Source organism: Primulina tabacum, chromosome 1, assembly GCF_025594145.1.
Source record: "Primulina tabacum isolate GXHZ01 chromosome 1, ASM2559414v2, whole genome shotgun sequence".
In the NCBI taxonomy this organism is placed as follows: Eukaryota; Viridiplantae; Streptophyta; class Magnoliopsida; order Lamiales; family Gesneriaceae; genus Primulina; species Primulina tabacum.
The window spans coordinates 56,565,389-56,590,608 of NC_134550.1; the positions used below are offsets into that span (position 1 = coordinate 56,565,389).

At 38.8% G+C, this 25,220-nt stretch overlaps 2 protein-coding genes and 1 pseudogene across 6 annotated transcripts; all 3 read left to right on the plus strand.

Moving 5' to 3' along the window:
- The first annotated feature begins 387 nt into the window (after nucleotides 1-387).
- Nucleotides 388-3,401, plus strand: LOC142552754 (serine/arginine-rich splicing factor RS40-like; annotated as a pseudogene).
- An 8,184-nt stretch (nucleotides 3,402-11,585) lies between these two features.
- Nucleotides 11,586-14,264, plus strand: LOC142552762 (peroxisomal membrane protein 11D-like). 5 transcript variants are annotated; one of them, XM_075662569.1, is made up of 8 exons: nucleotides 11,586-11,744; nucleotides 12,574-12,782; nucleotides 12,971-13,045; nucleotides 13,125-13,199; nucleotides 13,275-13,355; nucleotides 13,458-13,532; nucleotides 13,708-13,881; nucleotides 13,995-14,264. In XM_075662569.1, exons 2-8 carry the CDS (start codon nucleotides 12,591-12,593, stop codon nucleotides 14,028-14,030), a joined length of 708 nt encoding a protein of 235 aa, XP_075518684.1. In that variant the 5' UTR covers nucleotides 11,586-11,744; nucleotides 12,574-12,590; the 3' UTR covers nucleotides 14,031-14,264. The 5 variants fall into 5 exon arrangements, with proteins under 5 accessions (XP_075518684.1, XP_075518693.1, XP_075518701.1 ...); XM_075662578.1 differs by having other exon boundaries at nucleotides 11,591-11,744; nucleotides 12,561-12,782; XM_075662586.1 differs by having other exon boundaries at nucleotides 11,594-11,787.
- A 2,892-nt stretch (nucleotides 14,265-17,156) lies between these two features.
- Nucleotides 17,157-19,163, plus strand: LOC142552785 (F-box protein PP2-A13-like). Its single transcript, XM_075662614.1, has 3 exons — nucleotides 17,157-17,758; nucleotides 17,837-17,955; nucleotides 18,403-19,163. The coding sequence occupies exons 1-3, from the start codon at nucleotides 17,447-17,449 to the stop codon at nucleotides 18,845-18,847; spliced, it is 876 nt and encodes a 291-aa protein (XP_075518729.1). The 5' UTR covers nucleotides 17,157-17,446; the 3' UTR covers nucleotides 18,848-19,163.
- Nucleotides 19,164-25,220: the final 6,057 nt, after the last annotated feature.

Genomic DNA, 25,220 nt, shown 5'->3' on the forward strand with positions numbered 1-25,220 from the left:
AGAGAAACTATTATTCGTTAATATCTGAAGTCACTCTTTTACGGCCCTCTTACCTAACCATATCACGCGATACGTTCAACAGCTTGACGCACGAGAACTTCCCAAGATATCACTCATCTTAGTATTACTTTCACCAATGCACGCTTAACTCAACATTCTCCCCAAAAAGTATAGAAATATGTTTATTGGGAAACTTGAACTCATGACCTAGCTCTGATGCCAAATATTATAATCAACCACTTACCACTTAGACCAAAAACTATAACTATTAGTCAAGCCGTAATTTTATTTCTTTATATATATGACAACATATAGTGCAATATTTAAGTGCTATCGATTAATTTTATCTCGTATCTATTATAGATCAATATTATAATTGCTTACCACGATCATGTCCTCGAGATACATATTCTATTTTACCAGTTTGGCCCAACCTATTACAGGACGCCAGGACCTGAAAATTCAATGTGGCTTGGGCTGACCCGATTGTGTTACCAAACGCTGTCGTTTAAACCCAATTCCATTCCTCAGTCTTTAACCCTAGGTTTCGGGCAGCGCGACCCACTGTAATTGTTGCAGAAATCTCCCAAGGTACGTACACAAAGCTCCCATCTTCTTTGTGTTTATGTGTAGAGTAGAGTTTTTCTGACTGATTTGTTTCTCGATGGTCAGTGCTTCGGATTATTTGAGTTTGAAGTTCAGATATCTGTTGAAAATCTTTTGAATTGTTGGTAAGTGTTCATCTCTCAGGCTGTGGTTAAACGAAATTACTGTGGAGTTGTTGATTTGTTATTTCGCTTTTTTTTTTTTTTTGTAGTTCTGGAAGTGAAGGAATGTGAATTGATGAATTGAATTTTTCTTCATGCATCTGTATTTGTCGTTCGAACTTTTGGTGAAAACAGTTTAGCTTTTTTCAGAAGCTTCAAGGATAATGAGGGGCATATTTTGTGGGAATCTGGAGTTTGATGCTCACCAGTCCGATGTTGAACTGCCTTTTCAAAAAATATGGGAAGGTTGACAAGGTGGATATGAAATCTGGTGAGTTTGCATTCTGTTGGTGACTCTTTTGGAGAAGATTTTTCATTACTCTGAATTCATGTAGCAAGAATGATGGACGATGATTGACGAATTGAATTTAATGGTATACATTGATATATTACGCATCCCACCGTAGTTGAAATTGATTGCTTCATCCTAACCATTTAGGACCCTTTGAAAGGGCATGCAAGAGGCTGGATGAGAAAGGAAAAAGTATGCCAACACTTGTTGCCTAATAAACCCTTGCTTTTTGGTGGCTGGAAAGTTTTTGTTGATAAAACTCCCATCGTCTTTGAAGAAATCCCTTTTATGATATTGGAAAGAATAAATATTTTTTTTTAAATAATTATTTTCTGAATATTTAATTTGTTTTTATTCTAAAAGGGCGTTTTTTGCTGTAGTGAATCCCCAAACCTCAATAGTTTCTTTGATGCAGGATTGTTTGGATATTCCATGATCTTCCTGGATGGATGGTTCTCTCCATTTATTTTCTGGCTTGTGCCCAAGATAGATGTTATTGTGTTTGTTCGAAAGAACCAATATGATCTGCCATTGTCATACCATCCCACACTTTCCTGAGACCTTTGCCTTTTGCATTCCTCATGAATTTGCTCACGCCAGTTTCCGACATGTTTCAACATAGATTTCATGTTCATTCCGGATCCTGTGGCAGGTGTTGTGTTTTCTTCATAAAGATTTCCCTCTCTCTCTTTCTTTCTCTCATTTGCAGGGGTTTTGGGTGGTAACGTTTGTTTAGTTACTGTATGTTGTAATTAAGTGTCTCCGACCGGAGGCACATCACCGTCACCTTTGGTGAATGTAATATTTTTTCCTCTGCCTACTGAAGCATTCTGGCATGGCTTTTCACTCCCCTTCTCTCTTTTTACTTTCTAGGTTTTGCTTTTGTCTATATGGAAGATGAGCGTGATGCAGAGGATGCAGTACGAAAACTCGACAGGATAGAGTTTGGTAGAAAAGGACGTCGACTTCGCGTTGAGTGGACCAAGGTATTAGGACGTCCCTTGAGGTTGTGATGATGTACCCATATAGTTCTACTTCAATTGGAGTTATCTGATCGAGTTTCGGGTTTGATCTATTTCATTACAATGACAACCTAATGAGTTTATTGAGTTTGAACTGTAGCAAGAACGAGGTGGGAGGGGGTCTGATAGCTCGAGAAAACCTTCAACCAACACAAAACCTTCAAAAACTTTGTTTGTCATCAACTTTGATCCCATCCATACCAGGACAAGTGATCTCGAAAAGCATTTTGAACATTATGGAAGGGGGTATCAAATGTCAGAATCAGAAGGAATTTTGCATTTGTGCATTATGACTTGCTAGGAAGATGCCACACGAGCACTAGAAGCTACTCATATGAGGTTTGTGTGTGAAATGAAATTTTGTTGATTACGCTAGTAGCTTGATGTCATGTTGCATTTCTGTGGGTCCGGCTGCTGCAATTTTGCTGTAATACTCACATTTTTGCTGCAAATACGTGTTTTGCAGTTAATATAACATTATAGTTTCACTTTACATGATGGTTGAAAGGTTAGGAAGAAAAAATAGCTTTGGTGGTGTTGTGGAAAGAAACCTTAAAATCCCAATATTGGCATGCAAGCTTTTGTTGATTATAGCATTCATCAGTGCGATTTTCACGTGCTTAAACTAATTTTGCATTTCACGTCATGAAAATGCTGTCATACCTGAGTGGCCCAAAAAACATTGTGCTTGACATTCTTCTCACTTGGGATCATCCAATTTTGATGCAGTAAATTCATGGATCGAATAATTTCTGTCGAGTACGCCATTCGAGATGATGATAAGAGAAATGGATACAGCCCTGATAAAAGAGGTCGAGATATGTCCCCCGGTAGGAGAAACTATGGTCGGGGACATTCCCCAAATGACTATCGCAGGGACAGGGATAGCCCTGATTACGGACGTGGATCTGTTCCAATTCCTGGATCTGTACGAAGGGAGAGTCCTGATTACAACAGGGCAGAAAGCCCCGCCAAGGACAAATATCGAAGGTAAGTGTTTTCCCTTTCTTTATTGTTTGAACATTGGACCAACTGTTCTTATGATCTTGATGCTGATCAATAATAATAGATTTGTTCTCTGTTGATCATTCAGGCGCTCGCCTCGTGAAAGATCTCTATCTCAAGAATGAAACTGCTATTAGATTTATTTGGAAACTTAAGCTGAAATGTCTATGTGAAAGTGGACGTTATTCTGGTTGAATGTAGTGCGTAGCCAGTATTGGAGAATGCGTTTGTTCTGTAGTAAGGTTTTTGGAATTGAATTGTTACTCGTGTCTGAAGTTCACGATTCAGTTAAATGTGGGAAAAATTTCTCGTGGCGATGCTGTTATCTGTTCCAGTTTTACTACCGTCTGTTGTCAGGAAAATGACTGTTGTGCGATGAATTATTCATTTGGAGTCCAGTTTTACGGGACAAAAATTTGTGTTTTTTGCCTTCGTGAAATGCATAAAAAATGAGTTAAACAACCTCTTGTGATTTCATTGAACCCCACAGTTTTTCGCACAGTTTGCGGGGAACAATGCCGCAGCCAGGCCGACAGGGTCCGAGGCTGTTTATGAGCGATTCATGAAGATGCGCCCGAAGGAATTCTCTGGGACATCTGACCCCATGGTTGCCGAGGGATGGATCAAATCCCTCGAGGTCATCTTTGAGTTTATGGAGCTGGGGGACGCAGACCGAGTCCGATGTGCCACCTACCTGTTCACTGGAGACGCCCGCTTATGGTGGGAAGGAGCTTCGGTAGCCTTGACTTTGGCTACACTTTCATGGACCCACTTTACGGAAGTTTTTTACTCCAAGTATTTTTCTGAGGAGGTTCGCACCAGGCTGACCACCGAGTTCATGAGTCTGAGACAGGGAGATATGACGGTTACAGGAATTTATCCGTAAGTTCGAGAGGGGCTGTCACTTTGTGCCCCTGATCGCGAATGATGCCAGAGCCAAGCTGATGCACTTCCTGGTGGGTTTACGGCCGATCTTGCGTCGGGATGTTAGGGTATCTGACCCTGCTACTTATGAGATTGCCGTCTCCAAGGCCTTAGCCGCAGAGCAGGATCTGCGGGATATCGAGAGGGATCGCCAGGGCAAGCGCCCAGTCCAGGCACCGCACCGCCCTCCTCCTCATCAGCATCAGCAGCAGAATAAGAGGCCTTTTCATGGACCGCCCAGGAACCGAGGCCAGCAGCAGCAGCAGCAGCAGCAGCGAGGACGCCCAGCCCCGAGGACTCAGGAGCACCCAATCTGTCCCAGGTGCTCACGTCGCCATCCTGGAGCATGTATGGCTGGCTCAGGAAAGTGTTTTAAGTGTGGCAGTCCAGACCAAATGTTGCTGCAGTGCCCTCAGAGGAATCTGCCTACCCAAGGCAGAGTTTTTGCTCTCCATGCCGCGGAAACCAACCCGGAGACTATGTTGTTGACAGGTACCTTTAAACTTTAAGTTATTATTCGAATTTCAGCATTTTGGGAATCGGGATTTAGATTTTTGAACTTAGAACTGTTATAGGATTGCATGCTCTACTCAGATTTATTTCGGGGGAATTAAGCTAGAGGAACCTTGACCTTTGCATGTCTATAAGTTTAGTTCTTGTAACTACTGGATTCAACTTAGAGCTCCGCTCTTTCAGGGAGAATTTTTATATCTGGTTCCGCTACCAAGGCCTTGATAGATTCAGGGGCCACTCACTCGTTTATTTTGGAGGTCTTTGCAAACTTTCTCAAGATCCAGACCATTGGGCTAGATACAGCCTTTTCAGTAGTGTTGCCGTCAGGCGAGGAGATGGCAGCCACCAATGTTATCCGAGATATAGACCTTGAGCTGCACGGTAATCTTGTTTATGCGGATCTGATTGTGCTACCGATGCCGGAATTTGACATCATCCTAGGGATGGACTGGCTATTGAGGAACAGAGTGTTGATAGACTTCCAGCGGAGATCTGTTCTTGTCCGACCGCCTGGAATGGAGCAGTTCTTATTTGAGCCGGACAGGTACTTTCCTTTACCGCGCATTATTCCTTATGTTCAGGCTAGGAAACTCACGCATAGAGGGTGTCGGGCATTTCTAGCGACCTTTTTATCTGTCCCCGAGGAACCCAGCCAGTCAGCCTCAGATGTTCCGATTGTTAGAGATTTCTTAGACGTTTTTCCCGAAGACGTCTCTGGTATGCCACCCGAGAGAGAGGTGGAGTTTTCCATTGAGCTTATGCCAGGTACGGCTCCGATATCCAAAGCGCCATACCGACTAGCACCGACAGAGATGGCAGAGCTTAAGAAGCAGATTCAGGAACTTCTCGACAAGGAGTTCATTCGCCCGAGCTTTTCTCCATGGGGCGCGCCAGTCTTATTTGTGAAAAAGAAGGATGGCACGATGAGGCTTTGCATTGACTACCGGGAGTTGAACAGGGTTACAGTGAAGAATAAATAACCACTGCCGAGGATTGAGGATCTGTTTGACCAGTTGCAGGGAGCTTCGATTTTCTCCAAGATAGATCTGCGTTCGATTATCACCAGTTGAGGGTGAGAGATGCTGATGTTTCGAAGACTGCTTTTAGGACTCGTTATGGCCACTACGAGTTCCTTGTGATGCCGTTCGGACTGACGAATGCGCCAACGATCTTCATGGATCTCATGAATCGCGTATTTCAGCCGTACCTCGACCAGTTTGTGATAGTGTTCATAGATGACATTCTCGTCTACTCCAAGAGTCGGGAGGAGCATAGCAGACATCTGACCACAGTGTTGCAGACATTGCAGAAGCACAAATTATTCGCAAAGTTCAGTAAATGCGAATTCTGATTAGAGAAGGTGGCGTTCTTGGGCCATATTGTCTCCAGCAGTGGTATTAAGGTAGACCCCGCAAAAGTTGCAGCAGTCAGAGATTGGGTTGTGCCTCAGAATGCATCCGAGATCCGCAGTTTTCTTGGGTTGGCAGGATATTACAGGAAGTTCATTCAGGGATTCTCATCCATTGCCAGTTCCACTCACAGCACTGACCAAGAAAAATGTGAAGTTTGTGTGGAGCGAGGAGTGTCAGAAGAGCTTCGATACCTTGAAGCAAGCTCTTATCTCAGCACCAATTTTGGCCGTGCCGTCAGGGTCCAGTGAGTTTGTTCTGTATACCGATGCTTCGAAGCTTGGCTTAGGTGCAGTTTTGATGCAGCATGGGAGAGTGATAGCGTATGCTTCTCGACAGCTGAAAATCCATGAGAAGAATTACCCTACCCATGATCTGGAGTTAGCGGACGTAGTTTTTGCCTTGAAGATTTGGGGGCACTATCTGTATGGAGAGAAGTGTCGGATCTTTACCGACCATAAGAGCCTCAAGTATTTCTTTACGCAGAAGGAGCTGAACATGCGTCAGAGGCGTTGGTTGGAGCTTGTGAAAGACTACGATTGTGACATTAGCTACCACCCGGGTAAAGCTAATGTAGTTGCGGATGCTTTGAGCAGGAAACTCGCAGTGATGGCTCATTTGACGATTCAGAAACCTCTTCAGATTGAGATGCAGAGGTTTGATCTTGAGACTTACCCTCGAGGTAGAGTTCCTCGTTTATCTACCTTGACCATTCAGTCTTCCCTTTTGGACCGTATTCGCAGTGGTCAGGCCGCAGATGAGCAGTTGGCACAGTGGAAGAAGAGAGATGAAGCCAAGGGCAGTGTTTTGTATTCAGTCAGCGACGGTATTGTGAGATACCGAGATAGGATATGGGTTCCTAGCAGTGATTCTATCCGAGCAGACATCTTATCAGAGGCCCATACGTCCCCGTACTCCATTCACCCTGGGAGTACGAAGATGTACAAGGATCTGCAGATATTGTATTGGTGGCCAGGGATGAAGAAGGACATCAGGCGATTTGTGTCCGAGTGCCTGACTTGCCAGTTAGTGAAGGCCGAGTATCAGAGACCAGCAGGTTTGCTCAAGCCTCTCCCTATTCCCGAGTGGAAGTGGGAGAATGTTACCATGGATTTTGTGACCGGTTTGCCGAAGTCAGCCTAGAGGATCGAATGCTATTTGGGTGATTGTAGATCGTCTTACCAAATCAGCGCACTTCTTGCCTATTAAGACGACTTTCACCATGATTCAGTATGCAGAGCTGTATATCCGAGAGATAGTCCGACTCCATGGTATTCCAGTTTCGATCGTATCCGACAGAGATCCCAGATTTACTTCCTCGTTTTGGAAGAGTTTGCATTCGACTATGGGTACGAAGTTGCTGTTTAGCACAGCTTTCCATCCGCAGACAGATGGACAGTCGGAGCGAGTTATTCAGATTTTGGAGGATCTTCTTCGCGCTTGCGTCATTGATTTCTCAGGAAGTTGGGAGTCGAACTTACCATTGGTAGAGTTCACCTATAACAACAGTTTCCAGTCGTCTATAGGTATGGCTCCGTATGAAGCATTGTATGGCCGCAAGTGTAGATCTCCTGTTCATTGGGATGAAGTAGGAGAGAGAGCAGAGTTGGGTCCAGAGATTGTTCAGCAGGCAGCAGATGTAGTAGTCAAGATCCGTGATAGGATGAGGACTGCTCAGAGCAGACAGAAGAGTTATGCCGATCAGCGGAGGAGAGACTTAGAGTTTGCAGTGGGCGATCATGTCTTCGTGAAAGTGGCACCTATGAAGGGTGTCATGAGATTTGGGAAGAAAGGGAAGCTCAGTCCGAGATTCATTGGACCGTTTGAGATCCTTGACAGAGTTGGGACGCTAGCTTATCGTGTGGCTCTTCCGCCGAATCTGGCCGGAGTACACAATGTCTTTCACGTCTCCATGCTGAGAAAGTACATGGCGAACCCTTCGCATGTGCTGAACTTTGAACCGTTGCAACTTACTCCGAACTTATCTTATGAGGAGAGACCAGTGCAGATCCTAGACCGGCAGGAGAAGAAACTTCGGAACAAGTTGGTTAAGCGAGTCAAAGGCTCAACCATTCAGAGGAGGAAGCTACGTGGGAGTCTGAGCCGGAGATGAGAGATTGATACCCCGAGTTATTCGGTGAGTTCTAATTTCGAGGACGAAATTTATTTTAAGGGGGGAAGGATTGTAGAACCCGTAAATCAGTTTACGTATAAGACATGCATAATTCTAGATTTTTTTAAATTTAATTGACTTCATAGCATGATTATTTTAAATGCATTTCTTTGAAGTTAATTATTTTATTATTTCAGTTCAGTAGTTTGATTTTTAGCATTTCAGTTATTTCAGTGAGGCCAGACCGGAGTTGGAGTTTTGAGATAGAATTTAAGATTTGAGAAATATTTCCAGAAGCTAATTTAGCTATCAAGTAAGTTCATTTAAGTTAATAAGAAGGTTTGAGGATTTAATTTAAGTTACTTGAGATGAGTAGAAAATAAGCTCATTTAAGTTGCATAATTAATGGGTTAGCTCACCAAATTAATTAAAGGATTAGTAAAGTTTTTAAGGGTTATTAATTCACTAGATAATTATTTTTCCCTTCCTTTTATTTAGTGAATTTCGGCCACCCCCTTAGACTATTAAACAATTCATTTGCCTTGCCACCTTTGACCCTTTCTTGTATTTAATTAGGAAGATAATTCTTTGATCTTTCTAGCACCATTTAATGATCTAATTAGCATTATCCTATCCTAGTCTAGCATGTAAAAATCGGCCATCACCATTCTAGAAACACCCAACATAGACTTGATATCAAACAACCATTCAAAAAAAAAAAAAGGGGAGACTTGGTCATACATTGAACCCCTTTATTATTGGATCTCCCCCTCACTCTCCTAACCATCATTCCCCCTCCCTCATTCACGAAATTCAGAGAATTTTTCAGTAGAAAAACCGTGGGAATTCAGTAGGAAGCAAGGGAGGAAAATCGAGAGTAAAGAAAACAAGAGAAGCGCTCCACCTCCTCCGTGCCGCGTCGTCGTCGTTTCGTTCGTTTTATTTCGAAACGAAACCAGGCATGTCTAGATTCTTTCTAAACCTCAATCAAGTCATATTATCATTTATTTTTCAGTACATGATCATGTTTATTCAAGCAAAAACCGAGATACATGTCAAAATATTTTGAAACAACACATGCAGAATTTTTGATATTCCTTGGCAAGCTTCACGTTTTTCTTGGTTTGTGAGTTTCAGGTGATTGGTTCGACTCCAGGCTCCCAAGGCGACTTATATACATGTAATAGGATGCATTAGGACCACATTTGTCCATCGGTTTCAGCCCATGCTCGCTGGAAAGCAAGAAATGACAGCAACACCATTTGTGTCCCTTTTTGAGTTCGAAAATTCAGTTTGGTTGTCAAGGGGTTGGATCTGATCTTGGCTGCCCTAAGGGCTCTTAGCCATGGTTGGATCACTCCCCTAGCATGTCTAAGACGTGACTAGGTTGCCCTTTTGGGGGCTTGGTCCATGGCTCATCGGTTTTTAAATAATCAACAAGAACAGCCCCTTTCCCCATTCGGCTTCTTCATTGGTTCAGCATACGGTTTCGGTTTTGGTTGCTTGGTATGGATCTTGGTTGGCCTATGGCCCATAGCCACGGTTCATACCATGCCCCTATATGTCTAGATCGTGCCATGGTCAATCAAATGGCCACTGGAACGACGCAAGACATCGATCTAAGCAAAACACTACACACGCATGCACGTTGTTCTCGGTTGGAGTTTCGGTTGAGTTTTGGTGTGACGCGGATTGTGGCTGGCCTAGGGCCCTTAGCCATGGTTCAAATCACTCCTTGGGATGTTGGTAAGAGTCTCTGGTTGGTGGTTCACGTCCCAATGACCGGTAGTCTCGAAAACAACACAAGTTACACGATTGTACAGTTGCTGGAAAATTACAGCAAGTTGCTGTGTCGGTTCGGCGGCTCGTTTGAGTTCTCGGTTGGCTTTTAGCCTATGGCCTTGGACTGGACGATGCCCCTTTGAGTTGGGAAGGTCATGTTTTCAACCGTTTGTGATTCGGTTCATTTTTGAGGTCGTACGAGAATTTACGGTGCGATGTGCCAAATTGACTCTCGAAATAGCGTTTCGTGTTTTGGCCTCCATTTCACCTAGATTTCGACCCTAATCATTTTAGGTGCATCATTTCAGTATTTTAAGTGTATTTTAATCATGACTATATGTCGGTTCAGTGTCGGTTCAGGTTGGTTCGGAGTCATGATTGAATACGAAGTCGTTAGGCGTCATAGTCGCATCTTTTGAACGTAAATTGCATAGTTGGTCAAGTTTAAGCTATTGCATATTTTTCATGGCACAGTTAGGTTGCAGCGAGCCTGGGGACGATCCAATCCAATCCAGTTGGTAAAATTACGGGACATTTTCATTATGCCAGTTAATTATTTTACGTGCATTAAATAGAAAATGATTATTTTTGAGATTTATGCGATATGGCTTGTGGTTCATTCACTATGTGGGAGTGTTATTTTATACGGTCGCCAGTGATCGATCAGTTCAGTATGGTACCATCCGGTCGCCAGTGACCGGCCAGCTCAGTTCAGTTTCAGCCTCCCCGGTAGCCAGTTATCGATCAGTTCAGCTTATTGCAGTGGCCACAGGCGTAAAACATAATCTCAATAGAAAATTTTATCAGTTATTTCAGTACAGGCTCCAAGGAGCAAACATTTTTACTGTGATTATCAGTTCAGTTATGCACGTATTATAATTGCTCAGTACAGATTATTTTCAGTATGCCTCAGGGCAGGATATGTTAACTCATGCATATTTTAAATTCAGATTTTTACTCGTTACCTGCGATTTATGCATGCTGAGTCTTTAGGCTCACTAGACTTGATTGTTGTAGGTACTGATGAGGCCAGGGCCGAGGGCGGGGACCAGTTAGCCAGCTTGGGTCGGCAGTAGTGGCACCCGAGGACCTCAGTGCAGCAGTTGTTATTTTATTCCGCAAACATTTTATCAGTCGTTGGATATTTTTAAATTGTGATTTTTGGTAAACTTTATTTTCTTCCGCTGCGATATTTTAAACATTGAACTTGACTCATCAGTCGATTTTATGAATGAGGCCATTTAAGTTTTTTAAAAAAAAAATTTTTAATTTTTCGTAAATTTTCAAGCAAAAAGTTTTAGGGCCTTTACACTACTTTTCTCCAATAACCTGATTGAATATGAATCTTAGCCAGGTGTATCTTTATAATTCATTTGCTCTTTATGCACAAAAGTTATGTGTGTATATATATATATATATATTTATATACACACACCAAAATTATATATATATATATTTATATACACACACCAAAATTTCATTGGTTAATTAATGAGAAAAGAATACCAGTTCCTGTCATAAAGAGACTTTTTAAAATAATTATGAACGAGGAAAGAATAAGAAAATGCTTAAAGCATGTTATGAAAGGAGATTGGGGTTTTAATAACTTTTTTCGAATTATATTGGACTGGAATTAAGTGCATGGCTCCAAATTGGCTCCTTCAAATCTTATCTGCAACCGAACCCTCCATTTAAGTCGATAATTTCTGAATTAATTTGTATTTTTTCCTGTTTAAAAAATATATATGAAATAGAGAAAAAATTTGAAAAAAACAGAGGACCAAACAGGCCTTTTATCCACTCGCCTGTATCTAATCTATTCCAGCGATAATATGGTACACTGCTCTCACAATAATACACAATTTCCAGAAAAAAATATTTTGAATTTCTGGACAAAAGGGCTCGTCGCAGGTCCCGGTAACGATTGCCCCTCTTAACTGTTTATACGTGCTCTGATTCTGTACGTATAATTTTTCGTGTAAAGCTTGAATATTTTTCTCTTTGGCTATGGAGAAATGTATATATATTGGGCTTCTGTTATGTAGAAAAACATGCTTGCACGAATTTTTGTTGGTGTTTAGGTGATTTTTTTGTTTGGGTATTGACGTATTGTGGATAATTGGTTAATATACTATTGAATCAACTTTCATAGAGTAGCTTATTGAAGAGTTGAAAAAGTTGTCGAATTTCCAGTTTGTTTATATGTATAGTGCACATGCAGCTTATTATCTCACTTCGAAAATGTCAGTAAGAAGGTAAAAATGATTTTTTTTTTCGAATGGTTGTTCTAAATTGTTGTCATTTTTCAAATTCTGCCTCCAACACTTCTGCTCAAACTACTGTTGTCTTTTCTTCGCTATATTTGGCCTCTTATATTGATGAATATTTATTGGGATTAGTAATCGTTTTTTCCTTTACTAAATGGTGATACTTGTTCAAAAAAAATGAAAATGGAAATGGAAAGACTGACATGATTTTAGCATCTGGACGGGAAATTGTGGCTGATATTTTGATAAAAAAAAAAATTATTGGATGTTCTAGAAAAGGGATTGTTTAATATTTAGTGATTGTTGCCAATGAATAATCTTTGAGTGTCCAAACAATTGCTCCGAAGACGGTTCCAGTAGTTTGTCTCATACCTGCGATCCAAGGAGCTTTTTTTATTTTCATCGGTGTGAAGTTTTCTGGCGAGGACACGAGGTACTGCCCAATGTATATTAATTGAGTTGGTAGCTGGATCTTTTAGGTTCATCGAGATAAAACATGAGTTCATTGGATGTTGCCAGAGCAGAACTTGCTCTTGCTGTTTTGTATCTGAACAAAGCTGAAACCAGGGATAAGATATGCAGGTCAATACAGTATGGTTCGAGATTCTTGGGTAATGGGGAGCAGGGAACAGCACAAAATGTGGAGAAATCAGTCAGCTTGGCTCGAAAAGTTTTCCGTTTGTTCAAGGTCAGCTTAAAAATAGGTTTTCTGAGCAGCGAGAACTTTTTATTGTGTTTTCGTTTCTGCTTCTTTAGCTGTAATTTATGTTTTTTTGCTTATTCATATTAGCTCCGAATTCCAATCATGTCTATGCAGCAAGCTCGAACATATAATTTCTATGGACTTGACCAAGTTTCTCTCCCTATGTTTTATAGTTTATCAATGATCTCCATGCTCTCATTAGTCCAAGTGCTCCAGGAACTCCAATTCCTTTGATTTTTTTGGGAAAGGTATTTACTCTTAACTACGGTTTTCAGCTCGATCCTTAAATTTTTTTTGTCTTCACCTTCTTCTTGGTGTCCATTCCAGTCGAAAAATGCCCTTTTATCAACTTTCCTGTTTCTGGATCAATTTGTGTGGCTCGGCAGGTCAGGCATTTACAAGGTATGGATTAAGGGTCATTTGGTCTACATTCTTAGGAAAGTTTTTGTTGAGTAACCAACAGGTTTTCACATGCAGAACAAAGAACGTACTGAGCTAATCGGAAGGATCTCTCTTTTTTGTTGGTTGGGTTCTTCTATTTGCAGCACTTTAGTTGAGGTATGATGGCAACCTTACTCCTTTAGTTCGGTAGTTTCACTTTGACAACCGCGTTTCCCGTTTTCAGACATATGAATTTGTATGGTGTGCTTGTTACTCCAGATTGGTGAAATTGGAAGGCTTTCGATATCAATGAAGAAGCTAGGGAAGGAACTGAAGAATACTAATAAATATAAGGTTAGCTATTTTTATGTGTCCAACAACGCCTTGACTTATATGTAACAGGCCAGTCATTTAGGTTTGATTCTCTTTTCTGGCCCATGGCCTCACTGCTGTTCTGTGATTACTTCTAATTATCTTGCAATCTATCATATTTTTTGTGACCTTTCTTCTTTTTCGCATCTTCGTACAGAACGAGCAGTATAAAAGCAAGGTTCAAGAGTCGAACGAGAGATCTCTAGCCTTTGTTAAAGCAGCACTGGATACAGTGGTTGCAGTTGGATTGCTTCAACTGGCACCCAAGAAAGTCACCCCTCGTGTCTCGGGTGCTGTCGGATTCGTGAGCTCTCTCATCTCTTGCTATCAGGTATTGCCTGTCCTTTCCATGCTTGACAATCATTCTTATTAGGTTCCACTTTCTCATCTATGAAACTCTCGTCCCGAATTTTCTAACGAGACCCTTTTCATGGTACTGGGCAGTTGCTTCCATCACCACAGAAGGCGGAGACAACCTGAAGGATGGCCTAATTTTGTCAGACAAAATAATCATATATATATAATGGAATGATAAATGACGACACCGTGCATTACAACACACTTCTTACCTAGCAATGCAAATATTTGTGAGATAATCCGTCAGTGTCTATAATATCGAACGAGGGCGAATTTGCGATCACAGTAGAAGATTATGTAAATTGCATCGAAGCTGGCAGTTAAAATATAATGCAAATATGTCGGAAGATCAAGTTACACTGGCTTAAAGAGAACCAAGAAAATCAGTATGCGAGCTGTTTTTGCTATTTAATAATTAGTCAAGAAAATGCAAGAATCTTGGGTATACAGTACTGTTATTCAACAAAGTTTTTGAGTACCATGAGAAAAATATGCACAACCGTACTAGTGGAATGTGGTCGTAGCTCCAACCAATGGAACGTGAAGTAGTCTTATTTAACTCGACTTATGATAAACATCATTTTTATATCAAAAATTATTTTTTGTTTCAACTATGAATATGGTTGATTCGTTGACCAGATATAGATAGATACACGAGTCTTGGAGATCTACTAAAATTATAATAATATTGGGGAGCTTTCACAACTTCCCAAACGCCCCACAACTTTGAGGTCGATGAGTTCAGAGACCTAGAATAGTACCTTTCTCACTAACAGTAGGTTAGAGCGAATGCTACTTCAATATATTCATAAAAACGAGCACAACAGTTAGTTTTTAGTCTAAAACCAGAAATTGGAATCGAGGATTTATAGCTCAGTTTTGGTTCCTAGAAAAGAGATTGTAAGTTTAAACAATGTTGGAATCGTATATTAATCTTGAGTTTTAAGGGTCCCTGAATATACATAAGCCACTTAACAAATACTTTTTCTTTGATTATTAAAATCGAAATAAACGAATTTCATTCAATAAATTTAAAATGGGACAGAAACCATATTTATTAATTAATTATGATTCTAATTTCCATTGGGATTGGAACAATCGGTTCTAAAGCTATTATCGGAATTCGGACCTAAGCCTAGGATCATTGATCCATTCAAACAAAATTTATTTATTTTTTTAAAAAATTACAATATGCAGTCTCCAATATTTGCCGGCCACGAAATTTATTACAATAAATTAAAATAAATGAGGGAAAAATGGACCATTTAAAAAAAATTTAATCATAGATTATAGTCACCAATATTTGCCGGCCACGAAATTTGGATAAGATGAGATTAAATACTGATTAAAAATTTAATAATTGTGGCTATAAATGATATAATCGATTGGTGTCATATTATACTAAAGGGAAAAGAATTTCTATTTGTTATTATCATTCACTTTCTATTTTATTTGCACATTTTTCTCACGACCTCATTTATCCGATCAATCAAACATGTCGGGTGAGTGGGACATAAATTTCAACCCATATGTTAGACTCAAATTGGTTAGATTGAAATAATATTGAATAAATAATAATTTAGACTTTTGTTTGATTGATTAGATTTTGGATGAGATGATTAATTACATTCTTGTCATTTTACAATGTAATTTTACAATGTATATTCAGTAAAAAAATTTCAATGTAATTTTAATCTGAGTTGATCTCTTGTGAGACGGTCTCACGAATCTTTATATGTGAGACGGATCAACTCTACCGATATTCACAATAAAAAGTAATACTCTTAGCATAAAAAGTAATACATATTCATGGATGACCCAAACAAGAGATCTGTCTCACAAAAATACGATCCGTAAGACCGTCTCGCACAAGTTTTTGTCTTTTAATTTATGAATTTGATTAATGTGGAGATCTATAATTACTGATTTGATTTACCGGAATATAAATTATTGACACAAAAAAATTACAACCAAACATTTGATTGAATTGAATTATTAATGATATCATGATACAATTAAACACAACCTTTAACTGTAAATTTGATTTGATCTTACGGCCAATTCATCACCCATTGATTAGGATTTAGAATGTGTAAGAAACCGAACTTTTGAAATAGATAAGTATTATTTAACTCGAAGATTATCTTTTCCCACACCATATATTATTGGTTACATAAATCTCATTTGTTTTGAACATAATTTAAATATATATTTTTAATCCATTTTAAAGTGTAGAAAAAATTACGATCGATAGACCTATTTTATGTTTTGTTTTCAAGATTATTTATCCAATACATAGGAAGACTATCTTATTTTTTAAAAATAACACGAGCCTCATATTGTATCTGAGTTGATGAAGTATACGAGTGTCTGATATCTAGTTATAGTTTCAATTCTCCTAACTAACACCTTCTTGGGTGATCATGTTGCACAGTATTTGTGCAGTGTAGTTACCTAATTATAGTTGTTTGCAGCCTACTACATTAAGCCGAATGTTTATATAATATATACTAAAAAATAACAACTACGAATTTTTACGTCGTGAAATGAAACTGACCCTTAATGTATAACAACAAATAATTAAAATTCTTGATTTGAAAATATTAGTAAAAATATTTATTAGACAAATAATTTATGCTCATTGAATTTGATATTAAAAAAGGATATAAAGCTAATAGTCATATAGTAAAAACTTGTGTGAGACGGTCTCACGGATCGTATTTTGTGAGACGAATATCTTATTTGGTTAATCCATGAAAAAATATTACTTTTTATACTAAAAATATTACTTTTTTATTGTGAATATCGATAAGATTGATCTGTCTAATAGATAAAGATTCGTAAGACCATTTTACAAAAAAGATACTCTAATCATATTCATATTATATACCCAAAACGAACGAAAGAGTTATTTTCCACTTTCTGTGGGCTATTATTAATTTTAGGATTTCTCTCAACTTTTATACCGCTATCACCTGAATAAACAATGCACGCTCCTTAAAAGCGCGTGAAGTCAAGGAGTCATACTGTACTGGATAAGAACCACTTCCATGTCAGCACGCCAAACAGACAACGATTCCGCATCTCTGCGGTGGCATTCTCTGCGGTTCGCTTCGATTTTCTCCATGAATTTCGCTTATTAATTAGGGAGTAAAAAATGTAAAAAATTTTATTTGCTAAATCAATAGGCGGCTTTTCACCTAAATTATATTGTCAAATTTCTTATTGCATGTTAAAAATAAGTTTGGCTAGATGTTTTATTATTTTAATTGAATTATGTTAAACTGGGTGGGAATTTTACGAATTATCCATTGAATTTACATTCAAGTTCTCGAATTTTCGTAAAAGAATGCCATGAAGATCGATGGCAGCCGTAATTGGAAAGAAATGCACAAATTAAACTTGGGAACTGCAGGAAACTGTTACTGAGTTTATTTCCATATTTAAATAACATATATAAAAGCTCAGTTCCTTTCTCGACCCCTTTCTCAATTTCCCTGTGGAAGACCATTTCTTGAAAATCTTCCGTCAACTGAAATATGGGCGTCAATGCATCTGCTTTATCGGGTGAGGCAAATGGGTCGGGGCGAATGCGGAGGCCCGAATTGGAGGACATCCCGGAGTCATGCATGGCCCTGATCCTGTGCTACATGGAACCACCGGAGATCATCAAGCTGGCCGGGCTGAATCGGGCTTTCAGGGCCGCGTCGTCAGCTGATTTTATATGGGATCAAAAACTGCCACCCAGCTACTCCTTTATTCTCAGCAAATTGATGCCTGATCAAGGAAAGAGCAAGAAGGATATCTACATCAGACTATGCAGGCCCAATCCCTTTGATGGCGGCACCAAGGTGGGTGATTCCTCGGGGACTGAGTTTCTTGAGGGGTTTTTGGATGTGAATTATTAACTTGTGTTTTTGTGAAAACAGGAAGTTTGGGTTGACAAGAAAACAGGAGGGGTTTGTTTGACGATTTCTTCGAAGGCAATGGCGATTACAGGGATTGGTGATCGGCGGTATTGGAATCACATCCCGACTGATGAATCTAGGTTGGTTTTTTTGTCAAGTGTGTGGTAGCATGGAAGCATTGGCATATTTTGAGTGCAGATGATGATTAATATTCACTCGCAATGTTTCTGTAATAGAAGCCTATGTCGATTCTACTTTCTTTCAAATTTTAAGGTTGTTTTTACTGGTATTGTTTAATGCTAGATGGAGTCTTTATTGATGGGATCAGTGAAGTTTTCTATGAATATGATTGATTTGATTGGCATCTTAAGCTTCAAGAACATGTGGAAAGAAATAGAATGGGGAACTTGATATAGAAAAGATCTGGAATATGTCCCATTTCTGAGTCCTTTGGGTTTCGATGTGTTCTGGACGCAAAAATATTAATTTTAATTCGAGAACGAGTGAGATTTATTTGGTTCCAGGAAATGGATTCTTGTAGATGGGGTGTTCTCTTTGACTAAATTATTTCATTTCTCTCCATGTAGATTTCAAACTATTGCATACTTACAACAGATGTGGTGGCTACAAGTAGATGGAGACCTCGAGTTCAAACTTCCAGCCGGAACTTACAACATGTTCTTCCGACTCCAACTTGGAAGAATCTGCAAGCGACTGGGCCGTCGAGTATGTAATTCTGATAATGTGCATGGATGGAACATAAAACCTGCACATTTTCAGTTGACAACACACGATGGGCAGCATGCTGAATCCCGGTTCATATTGGACAACATAGGAAACTGGTTACATTACAAGGTTGGAGATTTTGTTGTTAAGGATCCCGATTCATTGACAAAGATCAAATTTTCTTTGACTCAGATCGATTGTACTCACACAAAAGGGGGCCTCTGTGTAGATTCTGTTTTGATATGTCCCACTAGTTTAGGAAAACAGACGTTCTCTGTTGATGGTGAATTGCGCAAAATGTTTTAGCGTACAGATTATAAGAACGGAGTATTTATCTTAGTCGCTAGTTGCAACGAGGCAACTCCAATCATTATCGTTATAGCGACCAAAATGACAAGTTATGATTGTTGTGCCGGCACACTGGGCTATCTGGGTAATTATTGCTTTCCGGCAATATTATTCAAGGAGCTTTTTAGGAGCAGAGTTTGTATAAGCACCAGAGTTGTGTTATTTTTTTGTCTCGGTTTTGTGCTAATTGTTTTCTGAGATTTGTTTCATTCGAGTGATGGTGTGTATATTGTACATAGTATCATGAATGAAAGCTAGCTACAGAATATGATCAATGTTGCTTGCTTCACTTTCTTCGTACATCAGCAAAAAAGAAAACATTCTTTGGAGTAATACGAGGATCTTATTTACATAAATTACATACACATCCTTGAATTTTGTATCCACTCGCAACTTTTCGTCAAAATTCATAATTATCATTCTTCTCTTGCAAGAAAAAGGTGAAGATTATGGTTGAGAGGAACTTTTTGTTGCACAATCACCAACTTCATTAACTACTTGGGGTCCAATCTCCTGTTTTTGCGATATTGGAACAAGTTTAGAGTTGCTTCGCTTCAGGGCAATGTGAAATGCATGAATTCTTGAGTTGGCATTAGCCTTAAAACCCGACATCTTCTGAAGCAAAACTCCCTTCTTATGTAGATCACGAGTTCAGAAACTAGGAGGCATGCCACTGTAACACAACCTGAGAAAATAAAAAGCACCACAAAGGTTTTCATTGTGACTGTAGTTGGGGCGCCAGGGTTCTATCTGGAACCAAACATGTTGCACTACTAATCCACTGTTTCTGAATTTCTGGAATGGTGTTGTTTTCTGTCAGCTTAACTATGGCACTTGAGACATCAGAACTACGGGGGAACCTTTGGGAAACGCCCGCCCATGACAGACAGAAAAAAGATGTAAACCATATCTTAATGCAGTAAGTCATACTTCTTGAGTCGTCAGATGCTTACAAAAGTGAAACCTTCGGTTCGATAAGATGGCTCAATTGTCATGTATTTGCCACAGGTTTTTGACAACAAGAGCCTAATGTGGGGCACAACATCACAATACGCTGATATGCCTCCATTTTCACTTTTGAATGATAAATCAGCTTCACATGTATCTATAGAACTACAATTCCTTTTATTTGATAAGAAGAATCCTAAATTTATCATGAAACGAAACAAAAACGACCCTTCTTGTCACCCGACATGGTATACCTTCGCGAAAAGTTTATTCACATCTGGCACAGTAGGTCGAAGCCTCTGTACGACGAATGTTGATGATAAGCTGGCAGTAAGAGAGTTCAGCAGGCATGAGACAGAAGACCATGCCACCAAAATCAAACAAACCAAATTGGCATCGAGTCTTTGTCCTACATTCGAAATAAATCATTCACCAGATAAAAGACACGAGAAATCAGACTAAGTGCAATGCTGGTCTTCATGAATCATGTACGTACACTATTCGAATAAAATCATGCGTTGACCAAAATCTTGATTTTAATAGAGAAGAATAATGATCGGGTGCCCATTCCTGGAGCAATCTTCCATTATAAATTTTTTTTTTTGTTAGAGTGGATCCATTTGGATCATGGCAAGAAGGATAAACATCCATGTCCTATTTTTTCAAAGAGGAAAATTTACTGACAATCATTTTATAAGTTGGTTTTTTTTTTTTTTTGTTAGTTCTTGACTTGTTTGAAATTTTAACTTTTATGGACGTTTTTTTCTATTTGAATTACCTGAGTTAAATACAAAGTAGACTAAAATTTCAATGTGAAAAAATTTAAAAATAGAAGAATGTATCCATATATTATATAGTTTTATTTTTAAAAAAAAAAAATTTGTCGCCCGTACATAAGAATTTACTTTAAAATAAATAATCAAAATGCTAATAATATTTTATGTTAATTATACCGATATTGTGACTATAAAGAGGGTTTTTCCAATCAAATGGGTAATAGTTGGATGAATGTTATTATATTATTTACGTAGATAAAGAAATATTTATAACAATTCATAACTAGGTTATCATACAAATATTTCAAATATGAAATACTCGAAAAAATCAATTGCAAGATAATTATTATTTAATGATTACTGTAAGGTTTGAGATCTATTTTGTTTGACAGTAATGAGTATAATCGTATGTGACAGTAAATTTGAGTTTTATCAGAGTTAAGTATTGTGCGAAATGTTACGATATTTCAGACAACATGCAGCGGAATATTTAACTTTGTAACACAAATTAACTTTAAATAAATAGATAAACCAGACAATTTTGCACAAGTATAAATACGTGTTACTTGTGAGGTGTCTCAGGAAAAAAATAATCATTCGAAAACCAACGAGTTTACACAAAAATCAACACTAGTGATCTTAATCAAAAATCAATTTTCTCAACACGTTAAGAAAATAAAATGCTTTCAAAACAAAGAACAACACTAAAACATAATTAAGAATGCAAAAACGTGATGTCAAAAACTGGAGCAACAAAAACAAATCTTCAGTCAACTCCTTCACAGATGTTGTCTGCAGATATCTTCAACAATCACAACAACACGTGAAACTTCAAAATAGCAACGTCATTGTACAATGTTTTTCTCTGAAATCCACGACGTGCAAAGTGCACACGATATGCAGCCACGAAACTTCCAAGTGAAGAATGAAAAACAAAACCGTCGACTCCTTTCCTTGGCTTGTTTCCTTTATTTATAATTCACATCATCTCACAAGAAAATCTACAAGATAAGAAAATCAAGAGTTTTACTAGAAACAACTTCTTTTTAAATCAATAATTCAATATCATCAAAATCTTTATCATAAATATAATATCTAAAAATGATTTCAATCTCTTTTTTTTGCCTTTCTGGACAAAGTCAGGAAAAACATCATATTCTCTCCCTGAATGTGACAATGTGTTTCTTCCTAAATTTGATCAAGTTAGCACACATGTTATCAGAAATGTTAGCAACACAGAAGATAACACAAGACAAGTTCAAATTTTTTGGCAAAAATTTTCAGCTAGAGCATAAGGAAGAACATCAAAATGGAGGAACATAATAACACAAGCATAGAAAGATGATCGTGAAACATTATGAGGAATCACTGATCATTGTCAGTGTCATCTTTTTCCCGAGTTCCGGATGGACCAGCGTCATCACCATCACCATCACCATCAGTTTGTGCTTGTGCTTGATATCCCCCTTTTTGTCCAGATTGGACAACGACATCCAGTGGCAGTCTATACTCAGCAACAAGACCCTCATAGTATGCTAAGCCAGCTTTGGCTAGAAAAATCTTTGCAAGAGCATGATCAATTTGGGCCTATAAGACAGTAATGGAAAGCAACACATAGTCAGTGGATGGGTGCGTAGCTGGAGTGTCTTGGAGAATGTCAGTTGTAGCAAGAGAAGTGTGCGAGGTAGACCAAGGAAGATCAATCTTATAATTTCCCTTGAAGAAGGCCAGAGCGAGCTTAAATATGTCGATGATGTCAGAGAGCTGGTCATCAATATTCCGTACAAAGACTTGGGATACAAGCATCCTATAAATCAGTGAAGGGAATGAGAGATTCAATGCCTTGAGGCCGCCTTCAGCATATTGAAGCACATTTTTAAAGACTAGCTTCTCAAAATTAAACACTACATTTGTCCCAATGGAGTACAGAACCAATGCTTGATGTCAGGTCACAATGGTTGAGTTTGTGGAAGGTGTCCAGTTGCGGATGGCCAGTTTGTGGAGCACTGAGTAGAAAGAGGTCAAGTTTGCAGCTGATAATCGTTGTGGATGTGCTGAGAATTGAGTAACGAGACCCCCGGTGAGTGGAGGTGACAACATGAATTTCGGGGGGAAGTCCATCTTCATTGTCCATTGGTGTCTGCTAGTGCACATTAATGAAAACAGCATTGAACTTATAGATCTTGTTTCGGACAAATACCTTCCCATATTTGGCTGATCTTTCATCACCCACTCCTGGTGATAGATTGACATAAAATTCTAGTACCGGTTTGCGACTGTATGGTGTGACGACTGAGACTGTTGAATAGATATGGCAATGCTTGAGAAATGCGATCAGATTATGTCTTGCAAAAGAATCACCATCTACATTTTTTTCTTCGATGAAGTTTCGATTCGCATACAAGCACCATTGTGCAACTGATTCCTCCATGTAGAACTTGGTACTGAAAACCGTAGTCAGATCATACTCACTGAGATCAGTGTTGTCGTTAGTGTCGACAACATTTTTGACAACATCTGCATCAACAAGGGAATCTTCCCTACTTTCATCCATCATAGTAGTAGCGTCATCAAGGGCTTCATAAGTGCTTTGGGATAATAAGATCGAGTCTGAACTCTTAGGGCGACTGTCCTCAGATTCTTGCGTTGACTCATCACAAGGTTCATCATCGGGAGCTTTCACTGTGGGTGCAGAACTAGGAGGGATAGAAGTCTTATCTTTCTTCAGAGTGGCCATGAATTGGGCCAGTGAAATTTCATCTTCATCAGGCTGCTCAGGCTCCGTGGAGACACAGTGGCGGTATTGTCATCGGATTATGTAGCTTCATCAGACAAAGAGCTGCTTTTCTTTGCAGGTCCAACTTTCTTTCGGCCCACAGGTTCATAGTCGAGATCTTCATAGTCGTCTCCCAAGGTATTCTCTGGATCAGCAAGAGATGGTCTACTCGGCCCTTCTCCCTTGTGGCGAAATCGCTTGGATGTAGTCAGATCAGGGTTGTACCCAACCTGTCTTTTTGATCGTCGGAATTGCGGTGGAGGTGGACATGCCCTCTTGACAGCCTGTAAAATCAGGCAAATTATCAACATTAATTTCATTTCCCGGCTCGCCTGGGCAATTACTTCTAGTGGCACAGGTTCTTCAACAGCGGGTATCATCGCCAGAGATGGCTCAACTGTAGATGAGATGTTGTTGGAGTAGGGGCAACATCATCTCTGTGACCCATTTCGCTTCTGATGTCGTGTGGGTCGTATCCTCTTCCTACCAATGATACAGTTAATGATTGTAAGTAAAGAAGAAAAACAAGGAGACATCAGAGAGACAAGAGAAATTGCTCAGAAGGTAATCACGAAATCGTGCAAAAGAAAATATACAGATAATATGGGGTGATGGGGTGTGGAGTAAGATAAGTATGCATGCTCAGCACAACGGTAACAAAAGCAAGATTTACTCAATCAATTCCTGAGATCCTAACGGTAAAAAGTTTTAACGGGAAAATTTTAGTCGTTAATGTCTCCCAAAAAAACCGAGATAATTGCGTCCAATATCTTTTTAAAATAATTTTCAGAATTAAAACCCACATCGAATTAACACCACTGAACCATCAAAAATCACAAATATTGGATTTCTAGCAAAATCTGGATTTTCAGCCGAATTTTCTCTGTTGAAATACTCATATCCTTCTGACTCAACAATATTCAGAGTAATATATGCATGCATGTCCTAATTATGCCAAATAACATAATGTAACAGAATTAGAAACATGAAAACATGTATGAGATATGTTCACACATGAAGTGTTTTCGCAAATGTTGGCAACATCTCCTGATAACACGTCTAATTCCAAAAATTATAATGTGACTAATTGCATGCTACTTAAATGTATTTCCATGATAAATAAAATATTAAAATAAGGTGTTTCAGAATCTCCGGTGTACGATAATTAACATATAAGCTTTTTTAGTAAATTAACTAACAAAAAATCGAATGGTTATCCCCAGTTCTCTGCCTAACGCATAGTGTTATAGCTCTACCACAGGTTGGGTAATTTTTGAGGCCCAATAAAACTATTGTCCAGCCCAATCAATCATTATTTTATAGATACGGCCACTTTCTTCGGTTCGTATTCAGGGTGGTTCACTTTATTATTTATTTTATTTTATAACATGAAAATCCTCAATCATTACCTTTCAAAGTTTCGATCCGACTTAATCATCAAGGTAACGCGGTGACAACACTTTTCAGATAAATCATACTGGACAGCAGGACAAGTCTTGTACGACATGCTCGTTCGAGTTGGTAAAAAAAATTGAACACGTGATTATTGATCAAATATTCATCTAATCCATAAACTCGAATATCCCTAAAGACGTGGTTCACTTTCATCAACATGTTTGGAATACCAAAATAAATTATTTATTATATACACTAATTTGTATATAAAAAAATATCTAAATGGAATATTTTTGTAACGTGACATGCAAATATATCAAATATAAAGTAATGTAACTTTGGTGTGATAAATCTGGTTGGTTTTTTTACGCTACATCAAATGTGTCAGTTATATAAAAAAAAGCATAAAAATGACTAAAATCAGCTATAAAATTTT

Bases quoted from the DNA above. Each gene is read 5' to 3' on its own strand.
- LOC142552762 (XM_075662569.1), top strand. From the start codon at position 12,591: ATGAGTTCATTGGATGTTGCCAGAGCAGAACTTGCTCTTGCTGTTTTG. The intron at 13,046-13,124 runs GTATTTACTCTT...TGTCCATTCCAG, and splicing joins CTTTGATTTTTTTGGGAAAG to TCGAAAAATGCCCTTTTATC. The intron at 13,533-13,707 runs GTTAGCTATTTT...ATCTTCGTACAG, and splicing joins AGAATACTAATAAATATAAG to AACGAGCAGTATAAAAGCAA.
- LOC142552785 (XM_075662614.1), top strand. From the start codon at position 17,447: ATGGGCGTCAATGCATCTGCTTTATCGGGTGAGGCAAATGGGTCGGGG. The intron at 17,759-17,836 runs GTGGGTGATTCC...TTGTGAAAACAG, and splicing joins CCTTTGATGGCGGCACCAAG to GAAGTTTGGGTTGACAAGAA. The intron at 17,956-18,402 runs GTTGGTTTTTTT...CTCTCCATGTAG, and splicing joins ATCCCGACTGATGAATCTAG to ATTTCAAACTATTGCATACT.